This window comes from Vollenhovia emeryi, unplaced genomic scaffold, assembly GCF_000949405.1.
Source record: "Vollenhovia emeryi isolate VEMERY1.0 unplaced genomic scaffold, V.emery_V1.0 DF939295.1, whole genome shotgun sequence".
Lineage (NCBI taxonomy): Eukaryota > Metazoa > Arthropoda > Insecta > Hymenoptera > Formicidae > Vollenhovia > Vollenhovia emeryi.
The window spans coordinates 71,334-89,627 of record NW_011967071.1 but is presented as its reverse complement, the minus strand read 5'-3'; the positions used below and the strand labels follow the sequence as shown (position 1 = coordinate 89,627).

Below are 18,294 nucleotides of genomic sequence, written 5' to 3'. Positions count from 1 at the left end.
TGACAACATATGTCAAGGTCAAGGTCATCGGAGCTGACTCCCCTATAGTGAACAATTACCAAAGTTTGTTTTTTCGAAAATTAAAACATATCGAGGTTCGAAAACAAGATTGAATGATATATTCTCGAACAAGCGAGTAAATATGTTGTATATATGGCAAGCTTTTTGGTGATAAAGAAAATAGCATCTGCAAAGGATTTAAATATTTCATACTTAGACATGACCTTTCGGGAGCCACTTATTTATTAAGATCGATGGAGTGGTCATTTCTTGCGGTTCCCTTGTTAGAAAATTATATTGTATTATTATATCCTTTAGATAGCATTTTAGTCTAATTGATAACACAATTTCTTTTTACCATTTGTTCATTAAACAGAGAGAAATATTTCTTGCAGGCTTACTCACCAATACATTACTGAAGAGATATTCTACAAGACCGGTCGGAACCGTCGGTGCACTCTTCTTCTCGGTACCTAACATCGCCCTAGCCTTCGTCAGAAATATATACGACATGGCTTTTATGTGTTTTCTTCAAGGTTTTGGATTTGGATTATACATTACTGTTACCAATACGGTTTTCAACTCGTACTTTGTCAAGAAAAGAGCGAAAGTAAAGCATTTATAGCCAACGTTTAGATCTGTTTAGAAACGCTGAAGTTTTAGCTTAAACGTTTTCTCTTTCTTATTTAGGTGATGTATGCGTCACAAGTCATTATTGCGTTGGGTGGAATTATTTATCCTATGTTGTGCGACAAGTTACTGCCGTTGTACGGTTTTCGCGGTAAGTGTCCCAAAAGCGAAATTCTAGATATATATTACAACTTATTTTTGTTTGTCATTTGTGTTAGGTACTGCGGCAATCGTAGGTGCTCTGAGCCTCAACAGTCTCGTTGGAATGACAATGATGCATCCTGTGCAATGGCACGCGAAAAGTGTGGAAGAAGTTCGTGCCGAAAGGGCGCGCGAAAAGGGACAAAAAGTTTTTCAAGACTCGGCATTATCGAATCGTCGTTCAACTATCGACGTGATCCACTCATCTTCCAAGGTTAAATGGTGTAGTCTTCGTAGTCTCAAGGAAGAAAGAGGCACAGAAATGCCGTTGCTCACTGAGGCTCTTAAGGTGACATGAAATTCACAGTAGATCAACAGATCTGATAAAATTATAAGAACCTCCTTTTTTTGTCAGTTAAATGTTAATTTTGCTACTTAATTTTCGAAAGAAAGTTATACGATTTAAACTGACAGGTGGTTTATTGAGATTATTCCGATGTTTCGACCATCCGGGTTGTGGTCCTTTTCAAGAAAATAAAGTAAGTAAATTAATTGGCCATAGTTATGATGTTAAAAAGACGTTGACATCCATCTGTGGGCATCGGTCGGAGAAACTATGTTGGAAGGCACGTCTATCCGACGCAAGGGCCACAGTAGGACATCTAAATAATCTGAATAAACCACCTGCCAGTTTAAGTCGTATAATCTTTCTTTCTTTCGTTAATTAACTACTGGGCGACAACAATATTTCTTCTTGCTATTTAATTTTATTTATCCATTTCTATTTATGTACATTGATTTTGTTTAGCCTTCTGCACAAAGAGTCGCGTCAGTTTCGGCAATTGAGAGCGGACGGAGAGTGAAATCGGGATCTATATGGGAAAGTTTATCACGGCGTACATCAGCTATCTCGGCTTCTAGCCTAGTTAACTTGACGACTCGCACGACTTATGTACTGAACGATATATGGCAACTTCATTTGGAAAAGAAGAATAGTGAAAGACAGATAGATAAAGAAACACAAGAAATCGAAGAGAAACATGATAAGGAAATCCAGGAGAAGGAAAAGAAACAAGATAAGGAAATCCAAGAGAAGGAAGAAAAACAAAACGAAATCTCGGAGAAAGAAGAGAAGCGTGACATTGAAAAAGAAAAAAAGACGACAAAGTAAGTATACTTACGATTCACAGCCTACGTATTTGTGTAATTGAATTACGTACTTTAATAGTTAATACGTTTTAAAACTACAAGACTTGATGATCTTACTGTTAATTGGTGTACATGTACAATCTACAATTCGATAATGCAATTAAGTACATGTATATTTAATGATACCACATATGCAATTCCGTATGTTTATACTAATTTATCTTGTCAATACCAAAGGTACAAAACCAATCTAAGAGATCTCGTGGATATGTCTCTTGTGAAGAATTGCTGTTTCATAAACTTGTGCTTCGGCGTCACTTTCGTGTGTACCGCCGATTTTGCTTTTTCTTCTCTTCTTCCTCTTATGATGACCGATGCGGGATACCCGAAAGCTTATGCCGCATTGAGCGTCACAATCAGTGGAACAGCCGAGCTGGTGTCGAAAATCGTACTGTCAATTTTTACACTAATAGTAAACGTAAAATCAAAGTATCTCTTTTTTACCGCCACAATCTTCATGGGTTTCGCAAGAATAGGTGAGTATATTCAATTCTATAATTGAATAAATAAATTATAGCGAAATTGTAATAATGTTTTTCTAAAATGGTATATAAAATTTACGATATATAGGCTTCCTGCTATACGAGCGTACACTTAATGGCGCGTTAATTACGATAGCGCTAATCGGAACCGTAAGAGCGTGGCTGTTGGTTCCGCAGTCTCTAGTTATCATAGAAGATCTCACCATAGAAAAATTTGCTTCGGCTTATGGTATCAACTCTGTTATTAGCACTTTAGTCACGATAATTTTTGGCGCCATCGTAGGTAAGTTGAGAAAGCGTTTCCACAATCTTCGATACATAATATAATTACATATTGTTGCAGGAATTATTAAGGATTGGACTGGGAGCTACAAAGTATATCAAATTTCTTTATTAGTGTTAAATGGTGTATTTCTTTTACCTTGGGCTTTGCAATTTATCTTCGTGGACTTTAGAAAATGGCGGAAGCAACGCGCGCAAGAAACTACCAAATCTGTCGGCTATCGGTAGGAATGAAGAAATGCGGAACTTCTCGAGAATTACTAACTTGTTTAACTCGATCCATTTATCAATATTACATTTCCTTCACTGAAATTTCCTAGCGCCTGGTACAGTTATTCATGATGTACATGGAGGATATTAATTTTTATGTATGTAACTTTCTGCCGCTTATATAGAGAACATTTTGTATTTTAAAACGGTTATTCAAGTTTTTGTACATACAAATAATTTTAAATAATTTAGATTTAAATTCTAATGTAAAAATACACAAAGAATTTACAAGGTAAGGGGATACCTGTCAAAAAATAACTTAGTATCAGGTTGTTTTTCTCTGATAGAGGACTGTTCACGTCGGAATAAAATGGCCTACGCGGTTGCAATCTGGAAGTCAAATCTAATATTCGTATTCAACGCGAAAGATTCAAATATCAAACAGTTTATAACATTTTTTAAAAGAAAATTATTGAAGATATATGCTACTGATATGAAATGTATTAGTGTAAGCGAACCTATTTTGGAATATATTTTAAAAAACTTGTTGTATCTTTTACGTGAAACCTTTGAAAAATACATCTGATATGCACTATACTAGTTAAAAAATAATTTGTTGGTTACTAACTAGGCATAAGTTAATATTTAAAGTTAATATTTAAAAAAATCTCACTCTAACTGAAAGGCGACGTTGCCACGATTTTACTTATGCTTTTACTATGTAATACAAAGATTAATTTATTTTTCTTCTTATTATGCATTTCATCATTTTTTGTCATTATAACATCACAAAAACCCATATCGCTCCACCTCCCGCTCATCGATCGATTTTCTTAAATGCCTTCCGAGTCCGGTCTACCGTCTCCTGCATCCTCATTCGCTCAAACGTGTAAATTAATTACTCGATAACTATTGTTACTTTTGTACCGCGGCACATGACATTTCTCCTTAGTTTAACCCATTCTACCACTATTTTCAAGTTGGCTACTTTTGCATCAGACACCCTGTATATTGTAATGTTTATTAAATGAACTTTATTTTGACTTATGGAGTCAGGGTACAACCATCTTAATACGACTGTTTTGATGCCGACATGACGAGTCATTTTTGACTCGGAATGTATTAAAATCTATAAGTAGCGCAAACATTTCAATACAAAGTAGGTATTCTCTGCTTTAACTAATGCACAAACAGTTCCATATCATTCAAAGTAAACAGCTGCGGCGCAGTGAGAAACGATTCGTCGATCGATGTCGAAACGATCTACAAGTCATTTTTCTACAATTTTTAACTTAGGTCCTTTAAGATATAAAATCAATTAGAAAATGAAGAGGCCGTTTAGGACCGGGCATAGGTGTAAGTAGCCTGTTAAATTAAATTAATGAGTGAATCCATATACCGTATATTCTTTTCAACTTATCCTGTGCGCCAGTTACATACCAGCCTTATAACACAGGTTAATCCCCGTAAGTGGAAGTGTTATCGTCAGTGAATTCACGTTTATAAATTATTTTAATAATGCTATACATTAGCATCTAATATGATAACCCCCTCCCCCTTCCCCCTTATTTAAAATTCTTATTGCGAAAAGTATTACCCCAGCCAGGATTCGAACCTGGGACCTCCCTCAATCCGTGACGGGCGTCTTAGCCAGCTCGACCACTGGGGCTGTAGATAATATTGTTCGCACTAACATCATTTTTCGCTGGGGGGGAGGCATGTGCATGTTACAACATTTCATTAGTACGACAAATTTTATATTTGTCAAGTCACCAACTTTAATGATTAATTTCTCGCCTCGCAGGGCAGAACGACACTTTTTTAGGCCAGGTTCTTTCGTTTCGTGTAAAAACGCATCAAATGAGCCTAATTTAATTCATTTCCGTGCTGGCTTAGCTAAACTGAAGAATTACCACAATTTGCAATTTTTTAAAATTGTAGAATACTCTCTAAAAATAAATTAGTGAATTATCACTGGAAACAGTGAATAGCCACTGATTTACAGTTATAAGTATACCACTGAAATTTTCAGTAGTATACTTATAACTGCAAATCAGTAGCGATTCACTGTTTCCAGTGATAATTCACTAATTGATTTTTAGAGAGTAGATACGTTCTTATATCGCAATTTCTTAAGAAACGTAGGATTTTCTTTCATTTAAAGGCACAAAAGATATAAATACGTGAAGTGCAAATTGATCTCGCAAACTGTGCGATTGTTTTCACGTATAGTCGCATTGTGTGCAACACAATTCCATAATTTATTTAAGCAACAATTATCTTCCCGGAACGTTTAACTGTTGTATAAGACACAAACGTGAAGAAACTAAAAAGTATTGCACAAGTAATATAAGAGGAATATGGAATTATTGTACTACCCTAACTTACCCTGTTCAGCAACGAGAAAATTTATGCTGTCGATTGTTTTCTATATCAGTGCTCTCTTTTTCACATCATAAAGTTCATTTAAAATGCTCCTTGTCATCAAAGTTTGACATTATACATCGGCTAACACGAGAAAAGTTACAGAGTTTCGAAAATAGTGCAGTTACGAAATAGACTATACGTAAGATAAAACAACGATGTAATTTTTATTGTAGTTTATTTGCTCAGAATTACATAGAATAAATGAATCTTAATTATTAATTCAATAATAACCATTAACATTTAATAATTAATAAACAAATTAATAATTTAATATTAGTAATGCAAATATGTCTTATCTGTGAATAAATTGTAAAGTACACATGCTTTAAGAATAATTTTAATATTATAAATATAATGTATTAAATTTAGCTCTGCGTTTTAAATAATGTATTAATCGAAAAAGCAAATAGCAAATTATTAACGAAGTATATTTAATCAAGTAAGATTTATGCATAAAAAGAAAATTGTTACATTTATCAATATATTTATATTATATTGGATTATGCTTTGCGTAAATATACACTAAAAAAATAATCCTGCATCTGCAGCAACAATTTTCTAGGTACGAAAAAATAACTGAGATATACAGGGTGTCCTAAAACCACCGGAGGTCCTCTTAATGACAGATTCCTTAGAACATTTCCAGACGAAAATCCTAATACAAAAGTGTCGAGGCTATAATAGTTTTTAAATTAGAAGCGATTATTTTCCACAAATGATAGGGCTAAAATTTCGCGCGCTCAGGAACGGCGAAATGACAAGTGATATAAAAAGAACGATATTCATAGGAGCACTTATATCACTTGTCATTTCGCCATTCCTGAGCGCGCGAAATTTCAGCCCTATCATTTGTGAAAAATAATCGCTTCTAATTTAAAAACTATTATAGCCTCGACACTTTTGTATTAGGATTTTCGTCTGGAAATGTTCTAAGGAATCTGTCATTAAGAGGACCTCCGGTGGTTTTAGGACACCCTGTATAAATAAATTGCCAATACTGCGACATTGCATATGTTTTGTATTTAATCAATTTAAATAACAGAAACAGAATTTATATCTGAAATGTTAGTAAATGTTGGGAAGAAAGTCTTTCTACGAAGCCCATCCTTTAAGTATACTTTATAAAGTATACTTGTTTGATTGTGGTACATAAACAGTTATATTCCTTACAAAGTTTATTCTACAATAGTTATGATATCGAAATTTATTTTTAGCCAACGTGAATATTTAGTCATGAAACCTTCCAGAAAGTATTACTAGAATATTGCTGCTATAAGTTTTGCAGGCTACGAACAATTTTCTAACAAATATTAATAAATACATACATAATAAAAACAAACAAAATAACGAAATAGTGATAAATTTTTGTTACGACACACAGAAATCTACCTGCCTTAGTAAGATGTTTTTGCTTGTAGCATTATTAACTTCCGGCTATTTCTATTTAGAAGGAGTTGGTTTGCGCGGCTCAACTCTGATCATAAATCCATCATGTCTTTTCAGAATAATGTCAGCTTTTAGGTGGAAAGCATGGTCTGGCTTATCGGAAATAATACGATAATTCCTCAGTATCGTCGACAACAAAACCTTCAGTTTTAGCATAGCAAATTTCCGTCCCACGCAGGATCTTTGAAAAATGTGTTATGATTAACGAATGTAAAAATATTGTTTGTGAGAAAGTGTTTTTGCAGATATCAGTATTTCAAGAACAAACGTAATTATAGATGTAATGAATTTCGTAACTCAGAAAAGTCTCTAAATACTATAAAGTTATTGATAAAAAGTATTATTAATTACCTTGGCCCAGCACTGAAAGGAATGTACGCATAATAAGGTCTCTTCTGCATATTTTCCGGTAAAAAGTTGTCTGGATTAAAAACGTTTGGATTCGGATAATATTTTTCTAAACGATGCACTGCAAATTGGGGGATAACTATCGTGGTAGACTTTGGAAGAACATAATCGCCTGTGACTGTAACATAAAATTAATTTAAAACATATTAATTGTATATTTCTCTTCATTTATTAAAAAAAAGTTTCTTAAGTACCTACTTATATCGAGACTAACATTATTGTTATAATAATGCAATTAATTAAATAACTTACCTAATTTCACTTCCTCGTTAAGTTGTCTGGCAATTGCAGGTACCGGTGGGAAAAGTCTCAAAGTTTCCAGAATAACTCTCTCGAGATATTTCATTTCTAAAGTATCTTGGAAAGTGCACGGTCTGTCGCTATCGCCAAAAATTGTGTCTACTTCTTCGTGCACGCGAGCCTGCATGATGAAAATCACATGGAATTGACAAAAAAAAATATTATTACAATTATATCGAAATCGGCCAATATATCGACTTTTTGAGAAATGATACAGATAGAAGCTCGTAAAATTCAATGTTGAATTACTTTATTCTAGTTTCAATATATATAAATATAATTTAAATATAAATTGAACTAGTGAGAGATATTTGAATTAGCTGTTAAAATGGGTGATGTGACCAATGGTAAGAAATTATTTATGAAGTTGTGCGTTTCATGTCACACCACAGAAAAGGATGGGAAACATAAGATAGGTCCTAACCTGCATGGCATTATGGGCAAAACTTGCGGAAGTAGGTGTATTAAATACCCGAATGTCTTGTATACAAAAATCCGTATTCTTAAATCACTTTTATTGGTAAAAAAGCTTTCAAAACTGTATGATTAAAAGAACTTTTATCGATAAAAGTGAGTTGAGAATATGGGCTAATATCTTGGTTAAGAAAATAATTTAATCAAAAATAAATTCAAGAAAGAACATTGTAATAGTTGTTTATTAATATTTATGCGTAAAGATGATGATATTAAATGGTAGTATAACCCGTTATAACTAATTAATGTTTTGTAGCTATACCAGGATTTAACTTCACGGAAACTATGAAGGAAAAAGCTATTATATGGGATGAGAAGACGTTAAACGACTACCTTGAATTTCCCCACAAATTTCTCCCGGGAACAACAATGGCATTCTACGGCGTCAAAAAGGCCAAAGATAGAAGAGATTTGATCGCTTTCTTAACTACTTTAAAGTAATAGTGTTTTAATAAAACAGTATGTAACAGGTTTGCGGCACTAAAGCAACATGCAAACCATCGCCATCGGTGTTAATAATCATTGAAAATAATAATAACAAATGTACCTGAACATCTGGATGACTTCCTAAAACACAAAGTGCAAAACTCGAGCCAGCTGCCGTCGTATCATGGCCCTGTAATAAACCAATAATTAATTTCTTTTGATGCATAAAATAATAACGCAATTTATTACAGCAATGTAGTTTGCGATGAATATAGTATTTTGTAGAAGAAAAAGCTACGAAATGTTTAAATTATAACAATTCATGTACATTCAACCATTCGTGATAAGATTTGATTTTGAAAAGAAATTTTCATACCTCAAACATGATGGTGTTCACTTCTTCCCAGATCTCCTCGTCAGTCCATTGCCCCTTCTTTTTCAAATCAAGCATCATGTCTAGGAGAGCAAGTCGCTTTTTCTCGCCTATGTCGTTCTCATCATTTTCATCGAGATCATCTCTTACGTAATGCATTTGGTTAGTGGTACTATTTTTAGAATCGTTCGTATTTTCGGTCGCATTCAAATGTTTCCTTTGTTCATCGTTTTGCACGTCTTTCATTTGGTGGCTTTTCGTAAGTTTTTCTTCGAATTCGTTTGATTTCTCTTTGATTACTTGTTCTGTTAATGAATGAATAGTCTTAAGCAATTTCTCTTGAATCTTGGCAAACTTCGAAAATTGGAATACTTTATCAAATCGTAAATATGGACTAATATGTCTTCGGTGTAAGATGTCGCTCATTCTGCAATATTCAAATTATAAGGAGTGCACTGTTACATGATAACTATTTAATAAGAAAAAACTAGGTATAATTTTAAGGGAGAGATAATATATACTTCATCACGGCCATAGCATAATCAAATCCGGTTTTCTTCCTTTTAACTCCCATCGCTGTTTCTGTTAAAATATCGACTGTTACGGCTGATAGATAATCGTGACAATCGAATTCCTCTCCAACTTTATCCCGAAGTCGATTCACGAGATCTATGCTGTTCTCGTAAAATAAAGGTACAAAAGTCTTCAAGATACTCATATGAAACGTGGGCGCAATCATCTTTCTATGTCTTCGCCATTTGTCACCTTTTGTGATCAGCAAACCGTCTCCAAGCCACGGTTTGAACATCCTACGATGGAGATATAAAGAGGATTATGTTTCGCAATGTTAGTAATATCTTATATAAAAATAGTAGAACATTCAGAATAATACCGTTTGTTATAATATAGAAACAAAATACACAATATAGATTTATTATTTATAATAATAATTTTACTAAAATAGTCGCGATATAAATACGTACTTTAGATCTTTTATACATTAAGAAAATACTTTTTATTTAAATGTTGTATTTGCAGTTACAGACAATTATGTTATTCCAATATCTACCACAGTAAACATGTTCTAATGTTTAAAGTATCGCTTACAAAAGCATTATTCAAATTAATTATTAATTTGGCTTCTTACCTATACTCGTGGGCTTTATCAATATGATCAGAACTGTTCAAGATTACTTCAATATCACATGGATCTGTCACGAAAGCTAAAGTTACACTACCAACACATAAGCCCATTACAGATTGATATCCATACTCTTTATGTAATTTAAGACCCATTTCTATTACATTTTCAGGAGACAGTCGCATAATGTATAATCCATGACCTATAATAGGTAAGGTTTGTGGACCTGAAAAAATAAATAATTTGTTATAGGATAATCTAATGAGTGCATAATGATCAATTTTTATGCAGATTATTGCTACTACCTAAAAATATACTAGTCAAGTGAGAAGTTGAACTTATTTTTTAATATGTACGTACCTGGTAGTTTCTTTATAAGATAAACTGCTCGAGTGTTTTCGATGTAATAATATGTTGCAATTAATACCGCAACGAGTGCCAGCAGAGAATAAGTTACAAATGGTAAATAGGATGTCGTTATTGAATCCGTGTCCATTATGATTTTAGAGAAAAGTACTTTGTCATGAAAGCGACAGAAATAGTTATTTCTCACTTCTTCCTTGCAATTTACTAATTGTTAATAGTGTGAACACTGACAGATGCAAGATTCAAGAAACCAACGTTACTGTAATAGTACAGTAAGAGAAAAATTTTATTTGCCACTTAAAGGAACGACGGAACCACGTAACATACGTTTCTAAGTCGCTCGCAGTAGTGACAGATATTTTATAAGCTAATGATCTGGAGGTAGGTATCTATGCTTTTGAATTGCACCTATAAATTATACAATGACCTCACCACAATATCGCATTGCTTATTCACTTGCCTCACATCAATAATCCGTAGACCGGATGAGAAAATTGCGTCATGAACTCAAGCTCAAGTTAATGTCAATCAATATGAAAATGTTGCCTTAAACATGACAAAGCGGTAAGTGAACAACCGTTTTAATAAAAGATCGGAAATTAACATGCAATACCACAAACCCAGCGAGAAATAACTCGTCGTCGAACGATGTCGAAACTGGGAAGAAAGCACGATAAATATAGAAACATTGTTTTGGCATATGACGAAGTAACGAAACTATTGGTGTATCATAATCATTGTTGATTTCTCTTTTAATTTTAAGTTACTTAATACAAATTGTTCTCTTGTATAATAAAACAAAATGTTTACTAATATGTTATTAAAACAGTAAAACATCAACAAAGTATGAAATAAATTAAGAATTTTTGACTTGCAATATACATGAATATGTAGAATATGTTTTCTTTGTGCAAGTTTCAAATTATTTGGAAAAGATAGTTGGTACAACCGTGCGACTGAAGAACAAGAGAGAGCGATATTATAAATTGTACTCAATAATTGAGATATTATAAATTGTATTTAATTCGCAATGCACTTTCTGTGTATAAAAATTTTTTATTAATCTTTTAATACACATGACTTTTACTTTATAAGTAATTCTTATTGGTGGATACAGTATATAGATTTTTGTTGTTAAATTAAAACAACGTGTATAATTAGCAAAATGTAATTTAAATATTTCGTGACGCGCAGGGAAAGGTCCGCATCGTCAACGTCGATTTGGCGGTCAAGGAAGACATCTTCTCGCTGTTCTCTTTCTAATGAGAGCCTCAGGGATCTATTAGAACAGGTTCGTAACCTTATTATACGTCAGGATGACGAATGTAACCTGCAATTCCAAGATATGTGGATATCCAGGATATCCTAGAGCCCACGTGGAGCATGAGATGAGACATCTTATTTCATCGGTTCGAAGTTGCTGAGGATGACTCAAAAAGAGTCGAAACGTACATATATCAATTATCTTTTTTTATGGTTTATTAAAGATAGTCCTTTTGACTTTACGCACCAACAATCGCGTTCTGACTCTCACAGCCCTGTGCACCTCCTTTCGTATTGTTTTGAGATATATAAATAAATTACCAATACTGCGACATCGCATATGTTTTGTATTTAATCAATTTAAATAACGGAAACAGAATTTCTATCTGAACTGTTAGTGAATGTTGGGAAGAAAGTCTTTCTATGACGCCCATCCTTTAACTATACTTTATAAAGTTGGATTGTGGTACATAAACAGTTATATTCCTTACAAAGTTTATTCGAGTTATGATATTGAAATTCATTTTTAGCCAACGTGAATGTTTAGTCATGAAACCTAAACCTTCCAGAAGGTATTACTAGAATGTTGCTGCTATAAGTTTTGCAGGCTACAAACAATTTTCTAACAAATACACGAAATAGTGATAAATTTTTGTTGCGACACATAGAAATCTAACTTCCGGCTATTTCTATTTAGAAGGAGTTGGTTTGCGCGGCTCAACTTTGATCATAAATCCATCATGTCTTTTCAGAATAATGTCACCTTTCAGATGGAAAGCATGGTCTGGCGTATCAGAAGTAATACGATAATTCCTCAGTATCGTCGACAACAAAACTTTCAGTTTTAGCATAGCAAATTTCCGTCCCACGCAAGATCTTTGAAAAATGTGTTATAATCAATGAATGTAAAAATATTGTTTAAGAGAATAAGTTTTTGCAGATAACAGTGTTTCAAGAACAAACGTTTACTCGAGCGTAAAATTAGGAATTTAATGAGTTTCGTAACTCAGAAAAATCTCTAAATAATATAAAACAGCTATTTGTGAAAAATATTATTAATTACCTTGGCCCAGCACTGAAAGGAATAAACGCATAATGATGTCTTTCCTGCATTTTTTCTGGTAAAAAGTTATCTGGATTAAATACTTCTGGATTCGGATAATATTTTTCTAAACGATGCACTGCAAATTGGGGGATAACTATCGTGCAAGACTTTGGAAGAACATAACCGCCTGTAACTGTAATATATAATAATTAATATAAAATATATTAATTCTATATATTTCTCTTAATTTCCAAAAGTTTCTAAAGTACTTACATCGCAATTAATATTGCTGTTATAATAATGCATTTAATCAGATATGCAATAATCTGATTTAATTAGATTACTTACCTATTTTCACTTCCCTGTTAAGTTGTCTAGCAATCGTAGGTACCGGTGGGAAAAGTCTCAAAGTTTCCATAATAACTCTCTCGAGATATTTCATTTCTAACGTATCTTGGAAAGTGCATGGTCTGTCGTTATCGCCAAAAATTGTGTCTATTTCTTCGTGCACACGAGCCTGCATGTTGAAAATCGCATCGAATTAAAAAAGAAAGAAAAAAGGGATAAATTACACAGCCCGACAAATTTTACACCCAAAGATCAGATTAGGCAAGCCCGAAGGTTTTTTGTATGCTGAACGCGAATCCGTTGTTTGTTTTTCCCTAGCACGTCAGGATTATGAGATACTCTAACCACAATGTGCAAAAAGGGCCATTTTCTAAAACTTATCTTTTCAAGAAAAGGTAAAAATGCGATAAGCATAAGCGTTATACGAACAATAACTGTATGATTTGATTATTTGAAAATATATTGTTGCAAGAAGAACATTTCTATTTTCTCTACAAAAGTAGTGATATCAACAAATTGTACCAATACCAATGGATATTTATACAAATCGGGATAAAAAATAGAATATTTTATTCAATATAATGCAAATTTAAACAAATTCAATACAAATAAATATTTTATGAAAAAATCATCTTCTCTAATTAAATTGTTCGGTATTATACATATTGGTTACTCACGACATTATTGTTTATTAAAAAAAACTTGGCGCTGCAATACCGCTGAAATACAATCTAAACCTACAATTAATTCTAATCCTTATCTCCTACACCCATACACACGCACATGTATATCCTCACGTGCGCGCGTCTACGAGAGAGACACGCGTTTGAACACACACGTGCATGCACAAAAGGAAGAGAAAGAGTTTAATTCTTGTAAGGGAGCAGGAAGAGGGAATTAACATTTGATTTAGCAGCGCCAATACTTTTAATAAACAATAATGTCGTGAGTCATAATTAATATGTATAATACCCAACAATTAAATTAGAAAAGGTAATTTTTTAATAAAATATTTGTTTGGTAGAAAAAATACGATATATAAATTCACATGTTAAATATAAAAATAACTGGGCTACCTCCAGCTTGCCCGGATCTAAGTATGATTTGACGTTCTCGCTTGCATTTGAGTTATACTTATTTGTATTGAATTTGTTTAAATTTGCATTATATTTGCATTACATTGAAGAAAATATTCTAATTAGTATCTCGATTTCTATAAATATCCATTGTTGTTGTTGGTGCAATTTGTTGATATCATTACTTTTGTAGAGAAAATAGAAATGTTCTTTTTCTAATAATATATTTTCAAATAATTAAATCATATAGTTATTGTTACGATAACGCTTATGCCTGGCGCTTTTTTACCTTTTTGTGATAAGACAAGTTTTTAAGTTGATATCGCACATTTTGTAGTTACATGTATGTATGTATATGCATCTACTGATATTAATAGTTAAAGTAACCGCGTTTTAGTAAAACAACAGTTTTGCGCAACTAAAGCAACATGCAAACCGCGGTTATCAGTGTTATTAATTATTAACTATAATGACCAATACCTGAATGTCTGGATGATTTCCTAGGACACAAAGTGTAAAACTCGAGCCAGCTGCCGTAGTATCATGGCCCTGTAATAAACCAATAATTAATTTCTTTTGATGCATAAAATAATAACGCAATTTATTACAGCAATGTAGTTTACGATGAATATGGTATTTTGCAAAAGAAAAAGCTACGAAATGTTTAAATTATAACAATTCATGTACATTCAACCATTCGCGATAAGATTTGATTTTGAAAAGAAATTTTCATACCTCAAACATGATGGTGTTCACTTCTTCCCAGATCTCCTCGTCAGTCCATTGCCCCTTCTTTTTCAAATCAAGCATCATTTCTAGGAGAGCAAGTCGCTTTTTCTCGCCTACGTCGTTCTCATCATTTTCATCGAGATCATCTCTTACGTAATGCATTTGGTTAGTGGTACTATTTTTAGAATCGTTCGTATTTTCGGTCGCATTCAAATGTTTCCTTTGTTCATCGTTTTGCACGTCTTTCATTTGGTGGCTTTTCGTAAGTTTTTCTTCGAATTCGTTTGATTTCTCTGTGATTACTCGTTCTGTTAGTGTATGAATAGTCTTAAGCAATTTCTCTTGAATCTTGGCAAACTTCGAAAATTGGAATATTTGATCAAATCGTAAATATGGACTAAGATGTCTTCGGTGTAAGATGTCGCTCATTCTGCAATATTCAAATTATAAGGAGTGCACTGTTACATGATAAATATTTAATAAGAAAATACTAGGTATAATTTTAAGGGAGAGATAATATATACTTCATCACGGCCATAGCATAATCAAATCCGGTTTTCTTCCTTTTAACTCCCATCGCTGTTTCTGTTAAAATATCGACTGTTACGGCTGATAGATAATCGTGGCAATCGAATTCCTCTCCAACTTTATCCCGAAGTCGATCCACGAGATCTATGCTGTTCTCGTAAAATAAAGGTACAAAAGTCTTCAAGATACTCATATGAAACGTGGGCGCAATCATCTTTCTATGTCTGCGCCATTTGTCACCTTTTGTGATCAGCAAACCGTCTCCAAGCCACGGTTTGAACAGTCTACGATGGAGATATAAAAAGGATTATTTTTCGCAATATTAGCAATTAATAACTTTTATGTATAATAAGTGACAGAAAAATAATACCTTTAGTTGTACTAGAGAGACAAGGCACACACAATACAAAGTTTAATAATTTTCAAAGGTGTAAGAACCAAAGATCCGGAACAGGATGTTAGGGTCTATATATTACTTGTATGGGGATACATTGTGAGGATGATTGTACTGTGTTTTAAGACTGACGATTTAAGTTGGCGCACAGGTTTTGTTTCCAATACTATCACGACATGTGGCATTCGGGAATCAACACTAGACTGTGTATTGCGGTAATGTTCTCACATGCTTTCGGTGGTCGAATTGGTTGAAACGCCCGCCTAAGTGAGAAGGAAGTCCAGGTTCAAACCCTGGTGGAGGTAATATTTATCGCAATAAAGTTAAAACAAGTAATATTTAGACAATAACATCCTGTCTTTAGTCCTTATTCTTTCAAATTTGTGTTTGCCATAGTAGAACCTTATGAATTTTATTAGCTGTTAATTTGAGTTCTTACCTATACTCGTGGGATTTGTCAATATGCTCAGGACTGCTCAAGATTACTTCAATATCTACTGGATCTATCAGTGCAACTACTGCTACTGTACCAGCATATCCGCCCATTACAGTTCCATACTGTTTATATAATTCACAACCTATTTTTATCGCATTTTCAGGAGACACATTAAGATACTGCAATGATCGACCAAAAACGGGTAAAGATGTTGGACCTAAAGAGAAGAAATATTTTATTGTAGGATAACATAATGAGTGAATAGTGATCAATTTTGTCGAAGATTACTCGAAAAAATGTTCGTCTAATAAGAAGTTAGACTTATTTTATTTGTTTTTAACATATATGTACCTGGTAGTTTCTTTATAAGACGGACTACTCGAGTGGTTTCGATGTAATAGTTTATTGCAATTAATACTACAATGCCGGCCAGCAGAAAATAAGTTGCATACGGTAAATAAGATGTTGTTACTGAATCCACGTCCATTGTGATTTTAAAGAAAGGTACTTTTTCGTAATAGTAGCGGAATTACTTATTTCTTATTTCTTTCTTACAACTTATTAATTATAGTGTCGACATTAAAAGATTTAAAAAAATTGAAAAACCGAAGTTACTGTAAAACACATTAACAGTAGATAAATTTCATTTGAAGAAACCACATTACTAACCACGGTAAATACGTCTCTAAATTTTCCGCACTTGTGACGGACATTTTATAACCTAACAGTCCAGAAGAATTATATATTCCTTTAATTATACTTATAAATTATACAATGACCTTAACATATTTAAATGTAGCGTTGCTTTTATTCATTTATATCACGCAAATAGACAGTAAAACGGATGATAATATTGCGTCAAGCTTAAGTTCATATTTATTAGTATGGAAATATTATCTCAAACATGACAAAGCGATAAGTGCAACCTTCTTAATAAATGGTCGGAAATCGACATTTAACCGATATTACAAGGGAAGTATCGGAAACATGAGATATATGGAAAATATTTTGTGGGGCATATGACAAAGTAAAGAAACTATTAGTGTATCGTAATTTTATCTTTGTTGGTTTCGCTTTTAATTTTGTGTTAATACAAATCGCTCTCTTATTGAGACAGTAAAAGAAAAAAGGGGTTCAACAATATAGTATATATTAAAAATCTGTGAATACTGCAAGGTATATGAATACGAATGTATTTTCGTCATGCAAGTTTTGAATTGTTTTGGAAAACGATATTTGGTATAATCGAATATAAAAGAAGAACATGTATACATGAAGAACGAAACAGAGGGAAAGAGCGGGGGGGGGGGGGAGCGATAAATTGTATTTAATTATAAATTGTATTTAATTCGCAATGCATTTTCTTCCGTTAATATTAAAAATCTTTATGAATCCTTTAATACACTTGATGTACAAGTTATTTTATAAGTGATTATTGCAGTGTAGATTATCGCTATTAAATTAAAACAACGTGTATAATTAGTAAAATGTATTTTAAATATTCCGTAAAAAGATATATCAAGTACAAGATCGTAGAATAATTATCTTAAGCTTAATTAAGGCACTGTTATTTACAAGAACGTTAATCTAGCGCTGATGACAATAAAAATATCGTCTACGTCTGTATACAATTTACAATAATTTCTATTCCTAGGATGATACTTTCGATATTTTCATAATACTTTGATTTAACACAAGATGAGGAAATGGTCGAGTATTGTAACGTATTCATAAGTATAATATATCAAATGTACAACAAAGAAGTATATAATATTTATTATAATTGACATCGCTCTTGGAGAAATGTGTATAATAACACTGTATTGTATATATTATGAAGTATATATTAATAAATATAATCGCATAAATTAATATATTAATACATTCACAACAATTTTATCGTTTGCGTTAAGAGAATTATGCTTTTCATAAATAATATTGGATAATATTTCTGTGCTTGTGGTAGAGGAATTGTATTTTTTGATAAATGATGATTAATTACAACGCGATAATTAAAGATCCGATCGCATTGCTTTATTTTGAATAGTTAAGGCACGTAAACATACACATTTGTTATCACGCTATTATAGCTCGGTCCCTTAAAAATCCGTTAAAAATATTTAATGCTCATTTGGTTGCTGCAACATCATATGTATATAA

General features: G+C 32.8%; 4 protein-coding genes and 1 non-coding gene across 5 annotated transcripts in view; 2 read left to right on the top strand and 3 right to left on the bottom strand.

Moving 5' to 3' along the window:
* Positions 1-3,563, top strand: part of LOC105558991 (monocarboxylate transporter 9) — a 9,431-nt gene extending 5,868 nt beyond the window's left edge. The window contains exons 4-10 of the mRNA XM_012006974.1: positions 396-610; positions 691-781; positions 849-1,120; positions 1,580-1,938; positions 2,158-2,456; positions 2,551-2,745; positions 2,806-3,563. Of these exons, the coding sequence (XP_011862364.1) occupies positions 396-610; positions 691-781; positions 849-1,120; positions 1,580-1,938; positions 2,158-2,456; positions 2,551-2,745; positions 2,806-2,972 (1,598 nt within the window). The 3' untranslated portion in view covers positions 2,973-3,563. The remainder of the gene's footprint in view (positions 1-395; positions 611-690; positions 782-848; positions 1,121-1,579; positions 1,939-2,157; positions 2,457-2,550; positions 2,746-2,805) is intronic.
* Positions 3,564-4,548: 985 nt separating this feature from the next.
* Positions 4,549-4,623, bottom strand: Trnap-cgg. The gene has a single exon. It is a non-coding gene; the product is annotated as a tRNA-Pro (tRNA).
* A 1,950-nt stretch (positions 4,624-6,573) lies between these two features.
* LOC105558989 (cytochrome P450 4g15-like) lies at positions 6,574-10,694 on the bottom strand. Its single transcript, XM_012006973.1, has 8 exons — positions 10,310-10,694; positions 9,956-10,175; positions 9,330-9,617; positions 8,812-9,235; positions 8,557-8,625; positions 7,488-7,656; positions 7,179-7,353; positions 6,574-7,008 (listed from the first exon to the last, which is right to left on the bottom strand). Exons 1-8 carry the CDS (start codon positions 10,443-10,445, stop codon positions 6,822-6,824), a joined length of 1,668 nt encoding a protein of 555 aa, XP_011862363.1. The 5' UTR covers positions 10,446-10,694; the 3' UTR covers positions 6,574-6,821.
* On the top strand, positions 7,666-8,548 carry LOC105558988 (cytochrome c-like). The gene is made up of 2 exons (XM_012006972.1): positions 7,666-7,990; positions 8,266-8,548. The coding sequence occupies exons 1-2, from the start codon at positions 7,864-7,866 to the stop codon at positions 8,448-8,450; spliced, it is 312 nt and encodes a 103-aa protein (XP_011862362.1). The 5' UTR covers positions 7,666-7,863; the 3' UTR covers positions 8,451-8,548.
* Positions 10,695-11,351: 657 nt separating the features above from the next.
* Positions 11,352-16,862, bottom strand: LOC105558987 (cytochrome P450 4g15-like). The gene is made up of 9 exons (XM_012006971.1): positions 16,803-16,862; positions 16,486-16,642; positions 16,138-16,351; positions 15,301-15,588; positions 14,783-15,206; positions 14,528-14,596; positions 12,972-13,140; positions 12,642-12,816; positions 11,352-12,454 (listed from the first exon to the last, which is right to left on the bottom strand). The coding sequence occupies exons 1-9, from the start codon at positions 16,845-16,847 to the stop codon at positions 12,268-12,270; spliced, it is 1,728 nt and encodes a 575-aa protein (XP_011862361.1). The 5' UTR covers positions 16,848-16,862; the 3' UTR covers positions 11,352-12,267.
* Between the last annotated feature and the right edge of the window lie 1,432 nt (positions 16,863-18,294).

What these genes read in the sequence shown, in the direction of transcription:
- LOC105558988 (XM_012006972.1), top strand. Translation starts at nt 7,864, where the DNA reads ATGGGTGATGTGACCAATGGTAAGAAATTATTTATGAAGTTGTGCGTT. An exon ending in TATGGGCAAAACTTGCGGAA is followed by an intron (nt 7,991 to 8,265) that starts GTAGGTGTATTA and finishes AATGTTTTGTAG; the next exon opens with CTATACCAGGATTTAACTTC.
- LOC105558989 (XM_012006973.1), bottom strand. Translation starts at nt 10,445, where the DNA reads ATGGACACGGATTCAATAACGACATCCTATTTACCATTTGTAACTTAT. An exon ending in TATGCTATGGCCGTGATGAA is followed by an intron (nt 9,236 to 9,329) that starts GTATATATTATC and finishes TGAATATTGCAG; the next exon opens with AATGAGCGACATCTTACACC. An exon ending in CCTTTCAGTGCTGGGCCAAG is followed by an intron (nt 7,009 to 7,178) that starts GTAATTAATAAT and finishes CATTTTTCAAAG; the next exon opens with ATCCTGCGTGGGACGGAAAT.
- LOC105558987 (XM_012006971.1), bottom strand. Translation starts at nt 16,847, where the DNA reads ATGTCCGTCACAAGTGCGGAAAATTTAGAGACGTATTTACCGTGG. An exon ending in GACAAATCCCACGAGTATAG is followed by an intron (nt 15,589 to 16,137) that starts GTAAGAACTCAA and finishes TCTCCATCGTAG; the next exon opens with ACTGTTCAAACCGTGGCTTG. An exon ending in TATGCTATGGCCGTGATGAA is followed by an intron (nt 15,207 to 15,300) that starts GTATATATTATC and finishes TGAATATTGCAG; the next exon opens with AATGAGCGACATCTTACACC.